This window comes from Cyphellophora europaea (genome assembly GCF_000365145.1).
Source record: "Cyphellophora europaea CBS 101466 unplaced genomic scaffold supercont1.4, whole genome shotgun sequence".
NCBI classification, from domain to species: Eukaryota; Fungi; Ascomycota; class Eurotiomycetes; order Chaetothyriales; family Cyphellophoraceae; genus Cyphellophora; species Cyphellophora europaea.
This window is the reverse complement of record NW_008481810.1, coordinates 2,026,812-2,048,002: the sequence shown is the minus strand read 5'-3', so window position 1 is coordinate 2,048,002 and position 21,191 is coordinate 2,026,812. Positions and strand designations below refer to the sequence as shown.

General features: G+C 54.1%; 9 protein-coding genes across 9 annotated transcripts; 6 read left to right on the top strand and 3 right to left on the bottom strand.

The window, feature by feature from the left end:
- Positions 1-361: 361 nt before the first annotated feature.
- Positions 362-2,110, bottom strand: HMPREF1541_05009 (uncharacterized protein; the record flags this gene model as incomplete). Its single annotated transcript, XM_008719350.1, has 1 exon — positions 362-2,110. The coding sequence occupies one exon, from the start codon at positions 2,108-2,110 to the stop codon at positions 362-364; it is 1,749 nt and encodes a 582-aa protein (XP_008717572.1).
- A 654-nt stretch (positions 2,111-2,764) lies between these two features.
- HMPREF1541_05008 (homoserine O-acetyltransferase) lies at positions 2,765-4,289 on the top strand (the record flags this gene model as incomplete). The annotated part of the gene is made up of 2 exons (XM_008719349.1): positions 2,765-3,171; positions 3,221-4,289. The coding sequence occupies 2 exons, from the start codon at positions 2,765-2,767 to the stop codon at positions 4,287-4,289; spliced, it is 1,476 nt and encodes a 491-aa protein (XP_008717571.1).
- A 603-nt stretch (positions 4,290-4,892) lies between these two features.
- Positions 4,893-6,899, top strand: HMPREF1541_05007 (uncharacterized protein; the record flags this gene model as incomplete). The annotated part of the gene is made up of 1 exon (XM_008719348.1): positions 4,893-6,899. The coding sequence occupies one exon, from the start codon at positions 4,893-4,895 to the stop codon at positions 6,897-6,899; it is 2,007 nt and encodes a 668-aa protein (XP_008717570.1).
- A 417-nt stretch (positions 6,900-7,316) lies between these two features.
- On the top strand, positions 7,317-8,608 carry HMPREF1541_05006 (uncharacterized protein; the record flags this gene model as incomplete). Its single annotated transcript, XM_008719347.1, has 2 exons — positions 7,317-7,461; positions 7,878-8,608. 2 exons carry the CDS (start codon positions 7,317-7,319, stop codon positions 8,606-8,608), a joined length of 876 nt encoding a protein of 291 aa, XP_008717569.1.
- A 391-nt stretch (positions 8,609-8,999) lies between these two features.
- HMPREF1541_05005 (uncharacterized protein) lies at positions 9,000-10,010 on the bottom strand (the record flags this gene model as incomplete). The annotated part of the gene is made up of 2 exons (XM_008719346.1): positions 9,000-9,860; positions 9,945-10,010. 2 exons carry the CDS (start codon positions 10,008-10,010, stop codon positions 9,000-9,002), a joined length of 927 nt encoding a protein of 308 aa, XP_008717568.1.
- Positions 10,011-10,648: 638 nt separating this feature from the next.
- HMPREF1541_05004 (aspartyl aminopeptidase) lies at positions 10,649-12,269 on the bottom strand (the record flags this gene model as incomplete). The annotated part of the gene is made up of 3 exons (XM_008719345.1): positions 10,649-11,715; positions 11,760-12,090; positions 12,138-12,269. The coding sequence occupies 3 exons, from the start codon at positions 12,267-12,269 to the stop codon at positions 10,649-10,651; spliced, it is 1,530 nt and encodes a 509-aa protein (XP_008717567.1).
- A 999-nt stretch (positions 12,270-13,268) lies between these two features.
- HMPREF1541_05003 (uncharacterized protein) lies at positions 13,269-15,020 on the top strand (the record flags this gene model as incomplete). Its single annotated transcript, XM_008719344.1, has 1 exon — positions 13,269-15,020. The coding sequence occupies one exon, from the start codon at positions 13,269-13,271 to the stop codon at positions 15,018-15,020; it is 1,752 nt and encodes a 583-aa protein (XP_008717566.1).
- A 1,743-nt stretch (positions 15,021-16,763) lies between these two features.
- Positions 16,764-18,513, top strand: HMPREF1541_05002 (uncharacterized protein; the record flags this gene model as incomplete). Its single annotated transcript, XM_008719343.1, has 2 exons — positions 16,764-16,777; positions 16,833-18,513. 2 exons carry the CDS (start codon positions 16,764-16,766, stop codon positions 18,511-18,513), a joined length of 1,695 nt encoding a protein of 564 aa, XP_008717565.1.
- A 1,520-nt stretch (positions 18,514-20,033) lies between these two features.
- On the top strand, positions 20,034-21,073 carry HMPREF1541_05001 (uncharacterized protein; the record flags this gene model as incomplete). Its single annotated transcript, XM_008719342.1, has 2 exons — positions 20,034-20,051; positions 20,153-21,073. The coding sequence occupies 2 exons, from the start codon at positions 20,034-20,036 to the stop codon at positions 21,071-21,073; spliced, it is 939 nt and encodes a 312-aa protein (XP_008717564.1).
- Positions 21,074-21,191: the final 118 nt, after the last annotated feature.

The following is a 21,191-nucleotide window of genomic DNA, read 5'->3' as shown; positions in this document are numbered from 1 at the left end:
CGATCGTGTTGGACTACAGCCAATTTGTCTATGACAGGGAATATGACTGATGCGAATAATAGAAAGGAAGCAGGAGGTGAGCAAACGACGCCTCGCCAGGCAATCCTTGGCATGCGTGGTCCGAGAGTCTCGGTTTATGATTGGCCAATGAAGAGGAAACTAGGCCTGAACAACTAGCACAACTGAAATGTAACTTGCACTTTAGCATATGTCGGTATTCCTCATCCAAGTCTGGAGCACAGGAAGCTCTTGAGGGGATTTGGGAGGTGTGAGCACCTGTTGACTAGTGTCCATCGAGGCATAGAAATGCTTTTGTTCTACACGTTATTGTATCGCTCAGAATGGGTGATGTATGGACCATTCACCAATTCTCCCACACTCCATCCGGCAGAACAGTGCGCATGACTTTCCAATGGCCTATGGCACTTCTGGTCTGGTACTTTTCCAACTTCGCTGCATTCTTCGCAGTCAGCACCTCGCCCTCGCGAACGAATTCTTCCGCGTCAATCTCATGCTGCGGAAACATGTACGCTTTGCGTAGACCGGAGCCCAAGAAATCAGCATTAACCGGATTCCGAAATTTGACGGGCTGCGTAGAAGGCTTCCGACAAAAGAAGACCATGTTCGTAAAGTCACCATCGCTCTCCTTATTCGGTGCCGGCTCTTCGCGAAAGATACGACATGCTCCGAAAACTGATGTTATTGTACGATAGATCAGCGATGCACTGGGTGTTCTGAGATCTCCAGCATAGTTGATGGCGATGACCCCATCGTCTGCAAGCAGCATATGCAGACCGGACAGAAAATCTGATGTGAATAGAGGCACCGGCTCCGCGCCACCCGTGAAAACATCGTGGATGATGTAGTCAAACTGTCGTGCTCGCTGCTCCTTCCGCCGATATACCCACGCTGCTGCATCGCCATGGGCGTAGGAATGGTTATGCGGCAAATTGAAGTATTTGACGGCAAATTCGTGGACGACGGGATCGAGCTCAAGGATGGTGGTCTTGATTCCGTGATGAATTAGTGCTGATGGGGCGGTGCCGATACCTAGGCCAATGTTGAGAGCTCTCTGTTCTCCCATGGGCGTCGATGGGGGTGGGTCAACAAGGCGGATCGACTCCAGCATGGTGAACACGGCATAGATGGGCTCGGCCACGAGTCGAGGAGGATCACCCTTCTTCGGCGGAGGAGGATTGAGCCATTCTCCTCCGAGCAGCGAGTGGTCACATCGCATGACGCGAAAACCGTCTTTATTCGAATCCAACACTGAAATATACCCAGACAAAGACTCCCGTCGCTCAACGAGCGTATAATCGTAGAGAGAGAGCGTGTTGTTCAAGACATCCGTTGTGCGAAGAAGAGGTGTGTGAGAGTTGCCTAGGAATGTGAACACAACCGACGGAAATGCTGGCCAGAACATGCTGTGCGGGAGGATCATGCAATAGAGCAGCCCGGCGCCAATTTGCAGGCCTATCCGGGTGAAGAGGATATTGGTTCCGACCCATCGAACAAACCAGTCCCGAGAGCTCCTTTGGACGAAGGAGAAGATCGCGAACAGCACACAAGCGGGTGTGGCATCTGCTAGTGGTGATGGGCTTCCTTCAGGGTCTTGCAGTTCGTGAAAAAGATCCAATGCCACGTAGAATGATAGCACAAGCAAAGGATAGTACGTCAAGATCTCCGTTATCAGGGGACCCAGTGGACTGCCGAGCTGCGCACTGAAACCAGTCAAACCGAATTGGATCGTCGGTATCCAGAACGCCCATGTCGGGACCATTCGTTGTACCCAAGCTGGAAGGCGACGTCTTACAGCAAATGCCAGGAAGATGCTTGCGATTGACCCATACCTGTGGTAGACAGCTGATGGTATTGATCCGTAGACGGGAGCGAGGTTAGCTTGGGAGATAGTCGACGAGATAGCAGCTACAACTACCAATTGCAAACCGCGCTGCACGTTGAGATTCTTGATGTACTGAAACGCGGTCTTGGGGTACTTGATTGCTTGCTCTCGTGTTGGTGCTGGGGCAGCAGTCGTCTCGCTGATGGCTGTGTTGGGTCCCTCTCCCTGCTTCGCCGGCGTCTGTCTTTGCCTCTGCTTTCTGGCCATGCTAGAGAGCTTGACTGCATGGAATGTATGATTAGTAGTAATCGCCCTTTTCACTAAGACATTGCGGTGATGTTGTGAAGTGGACGAGGGGACCTGAGGCGTACGTCAATCGGGGTCCAGTAGCCGCTCGAGACGACCAGCGTCTTCTGTATGATGATGTGATGGGCTCCGAACAACTGGACCTTCGGATTCGAGCTCGTTGAGCTGCACTGGCACCAAGCCTTGGCAGGGGCAGCTCGTCGCCTTCCGCCCCTCTTAGGGTTAGGGTTCGGGAGCCCCGCCGTAGTCTTGCTAGAAACTTTTTGGTGGAGTGTAGGACTGATTTGCCGGTGATGGTGCAATCCATTGAGTCCGCTGTCGGCTGCAACCACTGCCTCTGGGCGAAAATCCAAGGCCATTATGACTGCTAGACCAGTCATATTCTTTGCGTATAGATTGTTTGCGACTGGCTCTTAATCGCACTCCAGAAGCAGCAGTCCAGCTCGAGTCATCTTGCATCGGCCGCCTCTACTCCGCAACGGCCCTCGACGGAATCTGGACCCCTACAGTTGCTCGATATAATGAGTACATCAGAGACCAACGGCCACGCGCCCGTACCGCTACGTCAGTCGCACCTGTCCATCCCAAACACCTTTCGCTCCTACAAGCTGCAGCATGCTAAATCCCGTAGAGACTGTCACCTCCCAACCTGAAAACCCGTTCGCGCAGCTGGTCACTGAGCAGCGAATATCGACTATACCTTCCTTTGAGCTAGAATCGGGTGCGACCATCAAGAACGTTCCAGTCGCCTATACCGTCCGTGGACGACTGTCAGAAAAGGCCGACAATGCTTTGGTCATATGCCATGCGCTCAGTGGGAGCGCAGACGTTGCCGATTGGTGGGGTCCCCTACTGGGAGGTCCTGGACGGGCGTTTGACATGTCCCGATTCTTTGTCATCTGCCTGAACAGCTTAGGCAGTCCATATGGGAGCGCCAGCCCCGTCACATGCAAAGATGGCGACTTAAAGAATGAGCGATATGGACCGGAATTTCCTCTCACAACCATCCGGGACGATGTCAGGTGAGTGTCATACGCCAATTTGAGGAAAGAGGCACTAATTCAGCGGCAGAATCCACAAGCTCATTCTAGACTTCCTAGGCGTAAAACAAATCGCCTGCGTGGTTGGCGGATCAATGGGAGGTATGCTCGTCCTTGAATATGCTTACTTTGGCAAAGACTATGTTCGGACAATCGCACCAATTGCAACTTCAGCCACACACAGTGCTTGGGGCATCAGTTGGGGCGAGGCACAAAGACAGGCGATATATTCCGACCCAAAGTACGAAGACGGCTATTACTCGTTTGACGACCCTCCATCTGCCGGACTTGGCGCCGCTCGCATGTCTGCTCTTCTTACCTACAGAAGTCGTGATTCATTCGAGTCGCGTTTTGGACGGAACACTCCGGACCTCTCCAAGAGACCAAATATCAATCAGGCAAACGGCAGCCCGAGCAGATCTCACAATGAGCACTGGGAAATCCACAATCATGGCCACACTCGTGCCAAAAGCTCGAGGCCTCCCTCCCGGAATGGCACAGCCGAAGACAAGCGTGAGGACACGGACCCGCCTGTGGCCATATTCAACGACCCTCAGTTCAGCGGCACGACCGAATATCAGGTACCAGTACCCGTGGTGAACAAGAAAACCAACAATTCCACCAGCCACTATTTCTCAGCCCAGTCATATTTGCGTTATCAAGGCAACAAGTTTGTTGGTCGTTTTGACGCAAACTGCTACATCGCCATAACCAGAAAGCTCGATACTCACGATGTGTCGCGGGACAGAGCCTCCAGCGTTCGGGAAGCATTGGCACTGATTGAGCAACCTGCAATAGTGCTGGGAATCGAGAGTGACGGCTTGTTCACCATTCAAGAGCAGCAGGAAATCGCCGACTCTATACCCAATGCGATACTCGGTAAGATAGACAGCCCCGAAGGACACGATGCGTTCCTACTCCAGTTTGAGGCCGTGAACAGATATCTCCTCGACTTCTTCCGGGAGCATCTACCGGATCTCATGGAGCGGCCCGGGATACAGCTCGAGGGTATCGAAGGAGATGGTCAAGATGGAGTCGGAAAAATCACCAAGAGCAGCACTTTTGGCGAGGCTGAGGTGGAGGACTTGACCGCCTGGTAAAACACTAGATCACCACGGATCGACATAATCGATAGAAGGGCTTCCCATTGAATCACATCCAAAAGGCCTCTGGTGTGAGTTTGTGGAGCCCTCCCGTCAATTTTGTCGACAAGTGGTGTACCAGCCGGTATCATATGGCTTGGACCAGTTCAACTCTGGATCTGATGCCCCTCTTAGGAGTTTTGGATGTACATTGTCGCCGGTTGCGAGACGCGCCGCATTCACAATACCCCTAACATGCAATATACTGATCTGTATTCACTGGACCTTCGCTCGAGAGTCGCTTCAAATTGTGCTAGGCTCTTAACAGTACACCAGGGTTTGGTAACGAGAACCTGGTCAACACTATTGCCTTCTCTCCTCGAAATTCCGCCTGCAATGACAAGGCTGAGCGAGCAAAGGAGTGCCAAGAAATGACGTCGGCCAGTGTTCCGCGATTCTGCGCGCGAAGTTCAAGTTCGCAGCCTCATCCAACAGCACTTGGACCACATTCTTTCCTAGCCACACCTTTGTTGTGATAACCATGCGCTGTCGCAGACACCGCGCTTGAATCTCATTGCGCTCACATTGCGCTCACATCAATCGCGACATTTACCGCCCGCCATGACTAATTGGTCGAAATTGAAGGTCGTTGACCTGAAGGCTGAATGCGCCCAACGCGAGATTCCGCTGACGGGCCTGAAACTCAAGCAGCAATATATCGACAAGCTTGAGGAATGGGAAGCTGCTCAAGGTCAAGGACAAGAGACAGACGCAGTGAAACAATCGCCGGCGTTGGCGAACGGCGAACCCTCAATAACACAGCCAGAAGTTGAGCAGCAGACGGCGCAAGAAACCCAAAGTATTGCACAAGCCGACGATGGACAGAAGACTCAGATCATCGACGAAGCGCCTGCCAGCGGCGATCTGCAGCCGCAAGCCGAGATCAAAGAGACCCAGAATAGCGATGCTCCGCCAAATCTTCAAGAGCAGGCCGCACCCACGCAAGAGACCGAGCAAATTAATAGCGAGCAGGTTGCACCTCTTCTTGAAGAACAGCAGGCCGCTACCGAGCGTGAAGCGCCGGCCGAAACCAATATTGAGCAGCCGGCTGTGTCAGTTGCAGAGCATACAGATAGAGAAGATGCAACTGCTGGGTCGACCGAGGCTCCAACATCAGACTTCCAACAACCCGCGCCAGCTCCGATCCTTGACGAAACACCTCTTGGTGTGTCCGCGTCCATACCGCCGACGGGTGATACGACACGTAGCTCGTCAGGGGCGCCGCCAGTCGAAGTGATGGAAGACGCTCGAAAGCGCAAGCGCAGAAGCGTGACGCCCACGCCCAAAGCAGAGGAGGTCGCATTAAAGCGCATCAAAGCCAACGATGGCTCTCCACTACTCCGTGCCCAGGAGGAAGCGATAGCAGAGCAAAAAGCTATTGATGAAGCTGGTGTAGATGCAGACGCTGGTCCACTGGCCAAGGATCAGCCTGTCGCAGAAGTCGAGCTTCAATCAGGGCCGCTTTCGCAACAGGGTGATAAAGCTTCTCTGGAGCGTTCGGCTTCACCTGTCAGTGACCACCCAGTGGTCCCGGCCTTGCATCCTGCGACCTCGACGTTGTACATCCGCAATTTCAAACGTCCGCTACGTCAGCCCGATCTCCAAGCGCACATCGCATCACTCGCACGCGCGAGCAGGGATGAGCCTGACTCGAACCCGATCAAATTCTTCTACCTCGATGTCATCCGCACCCACGCCTTTGTTCGCCTCCAATCTATAGTCTCGGCATCGCGAGTGCGCTCTGCTCTACATGGTACTCGATGGCCGGACGAACCGAATCGCGAGCTCTTATGGGTCGATTTCATCCCTGACGACAAAGCTGAAACCTGGGCTAATCAAGAAGCCGACGCAAGCGCAGGGAGTGGCTTTGGAGGTCGCGGCGGCGGTGGCAAGCGGTGGGAAGTCGTGTATCAAGATGGCTCGAATGGCGTCGAAGCACGTCTACAAGACGCGAATGAGGCCCGAAGAGGTCCTCGGCAGCAACGGTCTAGCTTTTCGCAGCCTGGCAAACCTTCAATACACCTCCAGCAAGACCTGATGCCCGGCGTGCACCCAGATCGTGCTGCGTACGTCCCACGAGCCGATGCTCGTAGAGGCTCTAAGCCTTACGACGACCGGCCCCTACCACCGAGGCAGCCGAAGCACGCGGAGCGCAATTTCGCCGCGCTTGACGAGCTCTTCTCATCGACAGAGAGAACAAAGCCGAAGCTGTACTACAAGCCCGTTGCGCCCGAAGTTGTCGACCGGAGATTGGAGATGATGAAGGACATGCGCGTGGGTCACAATGACATGGGACGGAGTGGCGACGAGGGCATGAAGCGCTACTCGTTTGAATGGGATCGCGGAAGAGTAGAATGGGTCGACAAAGGGCCGGAATTTGGCTTTGGGAGGAAGGGCCGCGAGAGACTTATGGGTGACAGAGGCGGTAGAGGCGGCGGCGGCGGATTCCGCGGTCGTGGCGGAGGAGGTATGGGACGCCCTCCACGAGGTCCGAGCGGAGGATACCAGGATTGGGATGCTCCTCCGCCAGGAAGGAGGGATGGCGATAGCTGGCGCGGTGGCCGCTAGTCTGGTCTGGCAGTGCCGACACCTGGCCTTTTGTATGAGTATACCGAACGGGTGGCAGACGAAGCCATCGAGGTTGATGATAGATTTGAAGTGTGGTGGGATTTGTGGTATCCTGAGCAGCCGATGCTCAGCTTGTAACAGAAACCTTTGACGCTAAGGCAAGAAATGAATGAGACCATTATCCAAACGACATGATTCTTGTTGCATTTACTGCCTGATATGTAAGGTGACGTCAATGACACCAAGGCGTTCGCTTGATATGCTCCCCTTTGACAGGGAATTATGATTCAGGTCTATACTTGACTCTTACCGGTCACCGCACGCTTTCACGTTGTGTAGAGACGCAACGAGGTCGCTTCACACTTATGAACAAGGTCCTTTCCGCTTCTTCGGGCCGTTGCGCTTTTGACCACCAACATGTCACAGAAACCTCCTCCCCCACTACCCAACAAGCCAAAACACCTCACCAACACTGCTTCTAATGCTTCCTTCACAAATGCGTCCTCAGTCGTGCGAACCCAAAAGCGGGGTCTTGGATGGCCTTGGGACTATCCTGCTGAACGTAAGCCCCCCCCCCCCCCCCCCCCCCCAGCGATCTAAACATCTCCGTACGCACTCACCCGCGCCTCCCCCCCCCACAACCCCCCCCCCCCCCCCCCGGGCTTCTCTCCACGAGGGGTTGACAACATTGATGGGGGAGCTTCCCAGACTCACAGCCAGTCATACATGAAAGCCTCTGCTGTGACTCCCAGGAGTACTCCCGTCAATTGAGTCGATTCGTCGCCCTAGCGCCTTTCCCAGATTCCTTCCCAAACCCGCCAGCGGTCGACGAACTCGACGGGCGGCGTTCCGGGACTCACATCCTATACCTCTACTTCGATCTGCCGTGAGCCCCAGGAGCTCGCCCACCGGTTTCGTCGAGGCCTCTCTCGTGCACTCAATCTTGCCTTCTTCAGCCTAACCCCTTTCAAATTCCAGGCTTCGCCCTCTACGAACCCGCCATCGCCGCCAACAAAGTCGCCTGGCTCTTCAACTGGGAGCTGTGGTCGCCCGCCGGCCTGCCAAAAACCATAGAATGGGTACCTTGTGTCCGCACCGCCGCTAATGCCAAAGATGTGGTCCCCTTCCTCACCGACATCGTCGACAACAAGCACCAGCGCGTCACCGCCCTGCTGGGCTTCAACGAGCCCGAGATCCCGGACCAGGCGAACCTCAGCGTGGAAGACGCGCTGCGGCTGTGGCGGGAGGTGTGTCTACCGGCCCGCCAGAGGTGGGGTCTGAGGCTGGGGAGCCCTGGCATGTCAAGCGATCTGGGGAGGTCGGGGCCGTGGCTGGATAGGTTCCTGGGCCAGTTGGAGGAGGGCGAGAAGCCGGATTTCGTTGTTGTGCATTGGTATGGACGGCGCTGGACGGATATGCGGTGGTTTCTGGAGGAATGTCGGCGGAGATGGGGGCATGCGTTGTGGGTCAATGAATTTGCTTGCAGTGCTATGGCGGATGGAGAGACGACGGAGGCTGAGGTAAAGGATTTTATGACAGAGGCGGTGAGGTGGCTGGAGGAGTGTGAGTTTGTCGAGAGGTATGCGTACTTTGGCAACGGTCAAGGGGGGACTGTAGGAAGTTGGGTTGGACCAAGGAACGATTTCTGTGAAGATATGGATGGAGGGAGGAGGTTAACGACCGTGGGCAAACTTTACAGTGACCTGTGAAGGAATGCAGTTATGGTGATAGGTGGAGAGTACGAGTGCGGATGGCGCCCTGGTCAGCGAAATACGGCACGCTCCTTTCGCATATCGTCCTGTAGTGCGCGAGTCTCGGGTGTGCATCAAGCAGACTCGATAGAATATATATGCATGGGCCCTGTTACAAGAAAGGGTTAGTGGTTGACCCATATGTCAGGGAAAGAGCCAGGTAGCCGAAGGACCAACTTGGAGAGAAGGGATGGAGATGCACAGGGTTATCTTGTGTATGGAAAATAACAATCCGATAGTTCTGTGACTCTCTTCTTCCATTCGTGTAGCTCTATGTACGTCCGGACAGTATAGGATGCTGGCATAAGTTTGTCTAAATTCTATGCTTCAATCGCGCGCCAAATCAGGATCAGCTTTCGAGGAGGTCACCCAACTTATCAACATAGAACGCTGGCCGTGAATCTCCATCCAGGAACTCCTCTCTGGTACTCACTCCGGTCAGAACGCCCAGGGTGCCACCTAGCTTGCCCTCGAGACCAAAACGGATATCTGTGTTGGCCCGATCCCCTACCATGACAGCCTTCGAGCGATCAAACTGGAACTTTCCTTCGATTGCATCCATCATAGCTTGACTTGGCTTGCCGAAAGTGATCGGTTCACGCTGAAAGGCCAGGCTCAGAGCAGCACTCATGCTGCCAGCGCCCGGGAACAACGAGCCAGCAGAAGGTAGCGTCGAGTCAATGTTCGTGGCCAGAAACAGAGCGCCCCGTCGAATGTATTGCATGGCTAAGCACATCTTGAAGTAGTTGTAGTGGAAGTCTAGACCAACAAGAACGACCCCAACCTGAGGATCGATGAGCGAAGGATCGCCATTAGCCATTAATTTGTAGTCCTCTGGCCGAATGTCGCGCCTGAAGGCTGGGTCTGTGCCTCCGATGTGAGGCACTCCCTCGGAGTCGAGTTCTGCTTCGATACCTGCCTCGCCGATAACAAAGACCTTGTTCTTTTCTTTCAATTGGGGATGCTCTTTGGGCAGAATCCGAGAGATGTAGATACTGGCGGAGTACGAGGACCCGAAAACCTCTTCAGCGGTAGCTGGGATGCCCATACTCTCGAGCTTTTTCTTGTAATCCTGTCGCGACTTGGTCGAATTGTTGGTCACGAAAACAACTTGCTTGTTCTTGCTGCGCAGAAACTCGAGCGTCGGGACGGTGCCGGGGAAGAGGTCGTCGCCGGACCAGAGAACGCCATCGCAATCGAAGAGAAAGACCTAAAGCACAAGTCAGGAGATTCGGAGCACATTGAGAAGAGCCGCATATGCATATCGGTTCAATGAGAGTAGTGTCATTCATACATCGTACTTGTCAACGAAGCTCTTGATGGCGTCTTTGTCACCGGTGAGGTATTTTGGAGCCGCCATAGCAGCGACGAGGACCCGGAATGATGAGCTTCAGCTTTAGAACTGTCGTGCCGGCGTCCCACGTGGGGCAGACAGATAGATTGTTGAAGAATCTCCAAAATTGGAGGTCCGTCAACTCAGCGATGCGTCATTCGCGCCCCCTCGCCGCGATCCGGCAGAGCTCTTGGCCCACACGCCGGCCTGCGGGATACCTTAAGAGGCAACCAGCACGTTCCCATCACCACCAGAATTGACGGGAGGGCTGTCCAGACTCATGGCATGGACTTGACGTGTAACTCATGGGGAATTTGGTGAGCCCTGCCATCAATCCTGTCGAAAGCTGGACCATGGCATAGCTGTAAGTGCCAGTTTTGGGCACTGGTAGTACGCATTGAAAGCCGTCTGCATGATATTCTGAACACCGCTCCAGATCTCCTGCATCCTTCATCTTGTATCTCATCTTGTAGTCAAAGGGTATCACCTCACTAAAATTCGCAGGAGTATTGCATAGACCTCACTCAAGGCTTGCACAAAATCTTCCGTCTAGCGTTTCCTCCGGCGAAACGCGGCTGGTGCACTTCTCAGACATTGTGTGTTTAATTGGCGAGGACGGTTCCGTACAGCGCAGAACGCTGCTGGTGTTGTTTCAAAACCTCGACTCAGTCAACAAGTATGGTCTTCTCCAGAGCGGAGTAGTGTTGGAAGAAACTGCTGAACAATCTCACGGCGTGATGGACGTCATCTGTACCGCCAGTCTCGCGGCAACTGTGCATTGAGAGTTGAGGATTTCCCAAGTCGAGTGTTCTGGCGCCGAGATGAGCTGATAGCATGGGTCCAATTGTGCTCCCGCAACTAGAATCGTTTCGGACGACAAAGAGCTGGAGCGGTACACCCTCAGCATCATCATTGGTGATCTTGGCAGCTTTTCGAGCGACTTCTTGGAGGAGCACGATACCCGGAGAGTTGGTTGCATATCGGGCATTTGCATTGATCTTGATCACGGGACCCTGGTTCATCTCTGGGCGATGATCCGACTCGTACTTGCCTCCATAGTTTGGATTGACTGAATGTGCCATGTCGGCGGACAATAGAAAAGAGCTTGACATTGTCTGCTCGTAGGCAGTAGACAAGTCGGGCTCCGTGGTCTTGTCGTAAGATTTCTCGGATGCTTCATCTGCAAACGACGAGGCCGGGAGAACTGAAAGCCTTCGCAGAATTCCAGGAAGCATCATGGAGAAGGCGCCCTGGGCAGTCATGCTGCCGATCTCTTCGTGGTCGAAGCAGGCAATTAGACGGATCGATGACTCTTCGTCGAGGGCGTCCTCGGCCTTCAGCGACTCGATCAAGCCTTGCGTAGCACAGTAGGTCTGGTTGAGATTGTCAAGTCTTGCCGAGAAGATAAACTCTTCGGTCAACCCACCAAGGCAGGCTTTTTGGGTATCATAGAGCACGACCTCGAAATCCACGACATCCTCAGCATCCACGCCAGCTTCCGCAGCGATCAACTCGACAATAAGCGAGTGGTGTCTCGTCGTGATTGTCTTAAGCGGACTGAAAGGCTTGTCCTCGGTATCATCGCCCTCTTTTTCATCGCCAGTCTTGTTCTTCTCTTGTCTTTTCAACTCAGCGGCGACCAGGCCGGCAATGGGGAAGAGCTGAGTCTCCTTGTTGAACTCGAACTTCTCTTGGCGATCAAGGTGAATGGCAAGAGTGGGTATGCGGAGGACTGCAGACGTCAGAAAGGCTCGTGCAATACAAAGGGATCCATACTGGGTCTATCGACGCGAACCAGCTTCTGCACAACACTGCCGTTACCATCTCTTACCATTGCTCGCCCTGCGATACCAAGATCGCGGTCGAACCACGTATGCCACAGCCCGCCGCCGTAAGTCTCCACTCCCACCTGGATGAAGCCGTCTCCTTGCTTCTTGCTAACCGGCTTGATGCGCAGGCAGGGCGAGTCAGTGTGGGCACCGATCATGGATATGGCATTTCCAGGCCGCCACTTATTGCCGATTGCGAACGCTACGATGGTCGAGCCATTTCGAGTCAGATAATACCTGCCACCAGGCTGGCAAGTTGATGACCATGATTCCTTCTCCTGCGCCGGATTAATGCCGGGACATCAATCGTGCCGCGAGAGCTTACCTTGATCTCTGTGAAACCAGCCTTGGTCAGCTTCTCCTTGACAGATCTAACAGCATGGAACGGAGTCGGTGAAGCATTGACGAAGCTCAAGAAATCATTGGCCGCCATCTTGGTGGTCACGGTAGGAGGCATGGTGGAGTATGCTCTGGTAGCAACCTGTTGAGAAATGGCTAACAACCTTGATGTCATGTAGGAACGAGCAATGGCGAAATAGCTACTCCTTGCATGAAACGTGAGTCTATTGTTGTCGCAACAATGCCCTTGCTGATGCGAGGTCACGACAGAATTCCGAGGTAGGTATAGGGAGCAGCCGAGCCGACGCCACGCTTAGGTCTTGACTTGCGGGTGGCCCAAGCGTTCTGCAGGGCAGCCGCTGGCTGAAACACAGGCTGCTGTCCTATCGTTCCACGGCGTCGCGTGTCGTCTCCAGATGGTACCTGTACACGCCTGGGCAGCAAAACAACCCAAATTGAGCGCCGAGTTGCTTTGTACCACAACACAGACGCGCTGTGTTGTGCTCTACCGGGTTGGACTATGGTCGCGCCAAGCTAAACATTCATGATGCTGACCTCTAATGGTGACTGTCAATGCCATTGACGAATTGCAGAATTATACAGCTGTAGTGTTACTTAGCTTTCAGCTACAGATCCATATTGCTATTGTTCAAATCGACGCTGAATGAGCGCCAGTCACGGATATCGATGTTAGCAGACCGCAGCCGTTCCGCGCTAGCCTTTCCTCTTTGGGAAGCGCCCTGAAGCAACTGCCATCACCAGCCTTCTTCCGATTGCAAGTCACTTGGACCTCAATTACTGAGATCTATACTTCACTTCGAAACAATATACGATACAAACAGTCGTTGCCCCTCGCAAAAACATCGATCCTCCCTTTCGAGTACATAACATTAGAGCAATACTCTTCGCCGACCGCTTCCGAATTCAACGAGCGTCCCCAACCGTGGAAGTTGTACATCTTCACTTACTGCTTGGTCAATCGAGTCATCCTATCCCAGGCGCGCTCAGTGGGCGACACTTGTCATCTAAAACCTGAAAAGCTGCTGCCTGCTCCTGCGTCCACGTTGCTACCAATACTTTGTTGCGCCCTCAGTGATAGCCTGCGACTGCGGGCATCATGGAGGACGAGATGCATCAAGACAATGCTGCCGTCACCAATTCCTCAAAGCGGCCTCAGACGCCTCCTCTTGAATCCATAAATCGCCCTCGAACTCCTCCCACTGTTTCCACAAGACACGTCTCACGCGCATCAATGTCAGGTCAAGTTGGCATGCCTGAAGAGTCGGAGGCTATGCTACGCAAGATGAAGGATTTCGAGAACGCCGGGCGACAGCGTGAGAGGACTCCCGGCCGAAGTCCAAGCCGAAAACGTCAGCGAACCTACGGTGACCGCTTTATCCCAAATCGAGATGGTCAGGATCTCCAGGCCAGCTACAGTTTGCTACATGACGACGGTTCACCTGCAACACCCTCAAGGTCCAAGAAGAAGACGCCTCATGGAGAGCTGCACTTCCAGAAGACGGAAGAAGCCAACCGCACTTACTCTAAAGTTTTACGGAATGAGCTGATGGGGGACTCGGTACCGCAGGACAATCGCTCCATGTCACCGGACGGTCTCTTTGGCTCTAGACACACACCACCAATTCAAGCCGCTTCATCGCTACCACCGGCATCGATTACGCCAACTACTCCACACAAGAACATGTTCTCGTACATGTCGCCCCACAAGAAAATCGGCTCTGGTCACCCGACGCCTTCGTCGAGAAACAAGCACGCGGGCATCATCAACCTCAACGCTCGATCGGACCTCTACTCTGTTTCTCCACTCAACTATTCTTCGCAAGCTATCCTCCAAACTCCTAAGAAGCAGCCCCGACATATTGCCAAGGTACCTTACAAAGTGCTTGATGCACCCGAACTAGCTGACGACTTCTACCTCAACCTCGTGGACTGGGGATCCGCCAACATCCTCGGTGTTGGCCTCGGATCTTGTGTCTATATGTGGAACTCCACGACGGGCAAGGTGACGCAGCTGTGCAAATTGCCAGACAACGATCTCGTGACATCAGTCGCTTGGATTCAACGGGGTTCTCACCTAGCGATCGGCACCCATAAAGGCTTCGTTCAGATTTACGATGCCGAGAAGTCGAGGAGACTACGAACGATGACGGGCCACACTGCCCGAGTGGGTGCTTTGGCTTGGAATGACCATGTTCTCACTTCTGGATCACGAGATCGACTCATCTTCCATCGCGATGTGCGATCTCCCGACCAGTATCTTCGTCGTCTTGCTGGACACAAGCAAGAAGTTTGTGGTCTTCGATGGAACACCGAAGATGGCCAGCTAGCTTCCGGAGGCAATGACAACAAATTGTGTGTCTGGGATAAGCTCACAGAGACACCGTTGTATCGATTTTCCAATCATGTGGCAGCTGTCAAGGCCATCACTTGGTCGCCTCACCAACATCATTTGTTGGCGTCAGGTGGTGGTACCGCTGATCGCTCTATCAAATTCTGGAACACGTCAACAGGCTCATTGATCAAGGAAGTTGATACTGGCAGTCAGGTTTGCAATCTTGCTTGGTCGAAGAACTCCGACGAAATCGTTTCGACCCATGGCTACAGCCAAAACCAGATTGTAGTCTGGAAGTATCCCAAAATGGAGCAGGTTGTGAGTTTGACAGGCCACACTTATAGGGTGCTTTATTTGAGCAGCTCTCCGGACGGCACCACCGTTGTTACTGGCGCGGGCGACGAGACTCTTCGATTCTGGCGTGTCTTTGGTAAGAAGGGTGGTGAGAAGATCGGTCCCGTGGACGGACTGAGCCTTGGTGGTGGGAAGCTCAATGACTGGGGCAGTATTCGATAAGTTCACTCCTTGCTAAAAAAAAAAAAAAAAAGAGCGAACTGCCGCCAACTTGAACGGCAGCAAATCTGGACAGAGTGGGAGCAGAAGCGCACTCAGAAGCGCACGGCATCGTGTGTATTCACCGGGTGTCTATCGGCTGCGCAGTGAATGCGAACAAGGCCCAACATCTGAATTGGGGCGTGTTCATGATGACGAGATGAGATCAGATGGTAAACATTGAGAAGGGAGCTACGTTTTGCTGAACGTGACGAGAGATGAAGCAAGATCACAGATTTTGACATGATCCGGTCCACGAGAGATGAAGCAAGCGATCGGAGTCCCAGCGAGCAGCATGGTATTTTGGGTATCTGAGCAAGGCGTCTGGAGTTGGGAAATGCTCGTAGCGAGGTCTCGACATTTGACCATGAAAATGATACCACTTTGGTCAGGCTCATGGTCCCGTTGCCCGGCATGGGCCCGTAAACGGTTTTCTAAAACCAATGCCGGCAATCGTCGCCTCTCGCAAGACTGCCTGTTGGGGTACGCAGACGCTGACTGGTCATGTTGCAGGCACGCGACGATCCCAAGTCCTACTTCCACGCCAAGTGTTCTGGAAACAGCGGATGATCAGCAGAGTCAAAGATATCATGTCTCTACCATGGTGCTATTCTTATGCGTACTGTAGATCTGTGTCCTGGGAGCCCGAGCCACCGAAGGATCGTCCATAGCCAGCAACCAGCAGATGCAGCTTCGCTTCTACGGTGTCGGATTCACATGACCCAAGGTTGCTCCCGCTGCAAAAACTCTTGCTGGCCGACAGCAAAATTGGTCGGCGAGGATGAAAATCTCCTTTAATCATGATCTGACGATAAGGGGCTCGGCTGGACCCCGCCTTCATTTTAGACGCAGGTCCAATGCTTAGTTGCGCCACAAGCCACCGCGGCTGATGGAAAACGCGCGGAAACACGCTTGATGATTGGGCAGATCCGAGAAAGGGGCGTCGGTTCAGCGATATGCAGAAGCGCTGGATGCAGCCCTCCGCTGTCTGCGATGCTTGCTACACCGTTGCCACAGACGTAGTCTGGTGCTCAGTACAATCTCTGCAGCAGAAGCAGCACGAGGCCGGGAAGGTGTGGCGCCGCATGCGGAGAAGGGGACAAGGCCCAGAAGGGGCGAGAAACTTGGTCGGTGGCCCGCAGGAATGCCAAAAACTGGCCTGATGCTGCGCCGCTTGCACTACAACGGCTATCCAAACAGCTTGCATGTGTGTCTTGACTGTATTGTCGCTTAAGTGGTGCAGCAAAGATCTTGTAGGCGCTGCTCCAGCACCCGGAAGGCTGGAAAAAACCATTAAGCACTTGGCGCCAGGGGGCTTCCTTCGAGGGCAAGCGTGACGGACAGGCTACCCGCGTCTGCTCTGCCAAAAGTCTAAAGGGCAACTTCCCTGCCCGCAATTACTTCCCAACCCACCGCGCACCCTTTATCGTGATTATCCCCGGCCTTACGAGTCTTCTCCTCTCGCTCACTACTCTGAAACGCCCGCCAACATACACTCGCTTTGCTAATCGATTCTACCAAGTCAACTGTGTCTGGCCTGCTCGACGCATCCGGACAGACAACAAATTGCACCCTGACCCCAACCACCGACACTCCTTTGTTGCATTCGCGCCGCAACTGCGACCGCACTTGTTCACAACCTGATCTTCCTTCTGTCCTGTCTCAGTCGACAATCTGGCCGCCGCTACAGCACAACAATCGCCAGCCATGGCAGCAAACAGGTAAGCCGCCAACTTCCTTCCCATATTCGAAGCGCCCAACTGACTCCGGGCCCAGCTTTGCTACTGCCTTCCGCTCGTTCTGGCATACTATGACCTCTAATGACCGACACGCCAGCCATGACTCTCCCTATCGGACAGGCTCACATATGCCCGTGAGCCAGAGTCGGCACGCTCCCCTGACGTCAATTGCCACTGCTGCCACCGATTCCCAGCACGACCTGACCGATCATGGTGACGCGAAACGCCCATCCATTTCTTCCACACAAATTGCAATGCCCTCTCCAAACAGACCTTATTCCCCCGGTATGCGCTCAGTATCTTCGCCGAAAGTTCCTCAGACCGAAGAAACCCCTGTGTCCCCAGGTGAAATTCAAATGCAGAGCTTCGCCGACGGCGCTCCGCCGCCGCCTCCACCCTCACATTCCTGGAAGAAGATAGATCGGTGGGCCGAGAAGAATTACGAGGAGCTTTTCGATAATCTTTGCGAAGGCTGCACCCAGAACGATATCAATGAGCTCGAGCACGAGTTGGACATGACACTTCCTCAAGATGTCAGGGAATCCCTTGGTATTCACGATGGGCAGGAGCGTGGTGGTCGACCCAGTGGGATCATTTTTGGGTGCATGCTTCTTGACTGCGAGGAAATTGTCCAGGAATGGAACAACTGGAAAACCGTCAACGAAGAATATCTCTCCGGTGCCAAAAAGCCTGTTCCTCATTATCCTCTCAAGAGCCTGAACACCGCTGCTTCGTCATCAAGTTCGTCGTCAACTCCGCCTGGCAATAAGCTCTGGAGGCAAGATTTGATCGACAGGCAAGACTCACAGCCACCCAAAGCAATTCAGAAAGCATATGCACACCCTAGCTGGATCCCTTTAGCACGCGATTGGGGCGGCAACAACATCGCCGTCGACCTTGCGCCAGGACCGCTGGGCAAATGGGGTCAGATCATCCTCTTCGGCCGCGATTACGACACCAAGTACGTTATTGCGCGATCGTGGTCTCATTTCCTGGCGATCGTCGCGGACGATATGTCCAGCGATCGGGTCTTCGTAGACGAGGACAGCGGAGAGATGAAGCTGAGAGAGTTCAAAACCGAAACCGTGGAGCCGCCTTACATGGACATTCTGCGATGGCGGTGCGATCAGAAGTACGGTCGGAAGGCCAATAATCGAAACAGCCGGGCATACGGACTCAACACCAATGTCAAGCCTGTTAATAGCAGAGGCTCACCGTACGGCAGCCCCGTCCCCGGCGAAAATGATGACCGCGGGAGATCACCTCAACGATTCTCCCGTGCGGGTACTGGTAGCCCCAGACCCACGGTTGGAAGCCCTCTTGCGCGCGTTCAGGAGGAATCTTCTCAGCCTCTTTCCGTAAGGACTGGTGGTGATGTTGTCAGGGACTTTGCTGTTCCAGAGTCTGACTCTTCGCAGAGTAATAGTACGGCAAACCAGAAGCCTGAGAAGCTTGTCGATGCCCCAACACCTTCACCCCTCGACACATCGCAGCAGATGACAATGCCTCCCAAGAAGGAGAAGCTGGTTGATGTCCCTACCCCCACAACCGCGAAAAGCGAAGGCAAGAGGGACTTTCCATCCTCAAAACTGAGCCGAGTCTCAACTGAGGACGATAACAAGGAGAACAATAAAAGTCCAGTTACTGATAAGGTCGGAGACGTCAAGGGCCTAGGGGTCGATACGGTCGAGGACGAGATGAAGAACGTCGCCATTTGAACGTGCTGCGGCACAAAATACTGATGATGCAAAGACTCGCTGGCTGATCTTTGCTTCGGAGCAGCTCGCACCGCATACCTTAGCAAACGGCACGTTCTTATCTCTGACCTGGCCGATGATTTCAAGCCCAATATTCCACAGGGCTTAATTCTGGAACCGACTTACTACTTACTGTACGAATATCGACATCAACGACGAGTAACAAATGTGACGGTGCATTCACCAGACTCTAGGCGTTCGCGAGTATGCATAGTTATGGCGCAACACATATTTCAGACACGATCGCGCCGGTGGACACTCGCGCGTGCAGGGTCTGTTGAGAAGGGGGAGCTTGGATTTGTGTGCAAGCGGACAGTACCTGTCCATGACAACATGCAAGACATTATTACTTTAGTAGACCGCGTTGGACAACAATGATAGGAGATGAGCATAACAAACGGGTTCGCCTCGCCTGAACCTCTTGGCCCTCCAGTAGTGTTCGCCTTGCATACGTCGACGACTCCATATCAAGCCTGAAGGCGTCCGCAGCGCCGGGCTGTCTGACAACTTCTGATTGACAGGGCTCAGATTGGTAGGCTCTTACTGCCGATGGTGCAACCTTACGAGTCGTATCGAAAGGCATATTAACCCACTAAACAGCTTAGCCTAATATCCGCACATCCTTCCGTGGGGAATGAGTAGATGGATGATTGCATCCCCCGCGCCATTGGAGAATATATATACAGCGGACGACTTCACACCAAGGATTGACTGCCTGCTGTTGACCTTTGACATTACTTGAAGTTATCCTTGCCCATATCGGGCTGCGAGGCCATCACCGTTTTGGGTACCGCAATACGCACTACATAGAGTTACTCCTTCTACAGTCACCACCTCACCCCCCGCAACTGCAACAGCCGCTATAGGCATTGCTCGCCACCACAGATAATGACCCCAAAACTCAAGATTGGCATCGTCGGCTTCGGCGGCAGTGCCAATGTATATGTGAGGCAACGTTCTCCCCCTGCCCCGATCCCCAGCCATTCACCAAGAGACCGTGTAATCGATTCCGTCAAGCAGAACAGGACGCCACAAAACCCCAATGCCCACCGCCACACGTATTCATTAATGGCAGCAAGCTCTCCATCAAGACGACCCTTGGCCTTCCCACCTCGCAGGTTTTCTAAAGCTCGTTGACTCATATGATATTTCACAGAACCTGCCCTACATCTTGCCGAACCCGGACATTGAGGTATACGCGTTCCTGCAGCGTAAATCGCCCGGCGATCCGAAGTTGGGACGCTTCGGCCACTGCACAGAGAAGTTTCCAGATGCGAAGTGGTACGCAAAGGAGGATGAGGTAGGGCTTCCCCTCCCCCATTTTGTTTAGTCGACGCGAGGATGTAGGGGGCGAAGGAAATGGAGCCTCATGGGGACTGTCGGGGCGGCGAGGAATCGTCTCTAGCGAGGAGGCTTGCTGGGCAACTAAACCTGCCTGATCAACGAGAGTGACTCTCGTCGAGTGTCTCGCCAGCCTCATCATGGCCTGCACACACATAGTCCACGCCAGCAGGCCCCTGACCTTGGCCCCCTCTCCTCTCTTCACCCCACGCCCAACAACCCGCCGACTACAACACTGACAGAAAGAACCCTTCCCCAGTTCCTCGCCGACCCCGCCATAGACCTCGTAGTCGTCACGACCAGCACCTCCTCACACGCCCCCGTCGCCGAAGCAGCCCTCCACGCCGGCAAGCACGTCCTGGTGGAGAAGCCGTTCACGACCTCGTCCGCCTCAGCCAACCAGCTGATCGCGCTCGCCAAATCCAAGAACCTCGTGCTCACCGTCTACCAGAACCGGCGCTGGGACAGCGAGTTCCTGACGCTGTCGCACCTGGTGCAAGAGAAAAAGGCGCTGGGCGAGCTCACCGACGTGCAGATCCACTACGACGTGCCGTTTCCGGCGTGGATCCAGGGCTGGACGGACCCGCAGTATAGCGAGGGGGAGGGCATGATGTTTGGGCTAGGCAGCCACAGTATCGACCAGGCGCTGCTGCTGCTGGGACGGCCGAGCCGCGTGACGGGCTGGATCCGGAGTCTGAGAGGGGTGGAGAGTGAAGTGGACGATACGTTTACCGTGGTGCTCGAGTATGAGGGGAGGCCCGTCATGTGTACGGTCAAGACGACGGTGGTCAACGTGATGCGGGACCCGTTGAAGTATTTTGTGCGTGGCAGGGAGGGCACGTTTGTCAAGTTCGGCGAGTGTCGGCAGGAGGAGCATTCGTTGAAGGGGATGAAGGCTACGGATGACGGGTTTGGGCGGGATGAGGAACCGTGCTGGGGGGAGTTGACGACGAATGAGAAGGTGGACAATTGTCAGACCAAGGATGAGAAGACGGGGAAATGGATTGGGCGCTATCCGACAAAGACGGGGTATTGGCGGGGGTTGTATGAGAATGTGGTGGCGGCTATCAGGGGGGAGGCAGAGTTGCAGGTCAAGCCGGAGCAGTCGAGGGATGGTATTCGGGTTATGGAGCTGGCGAGGCAGAGCTGGAAGGAGGGGAGGACTGTGCCCTGGAGTTGAGGTGCATCTTAGCCGCATGGGGCCTGAGGTGGGAGTCTTGTTCGCGGCGTATCGCTTTAGATCTGCTCCGCTTGCTCGGCCGCGCTTTGAGCGGAAAATGTTGTGAAGGCGTTGGACC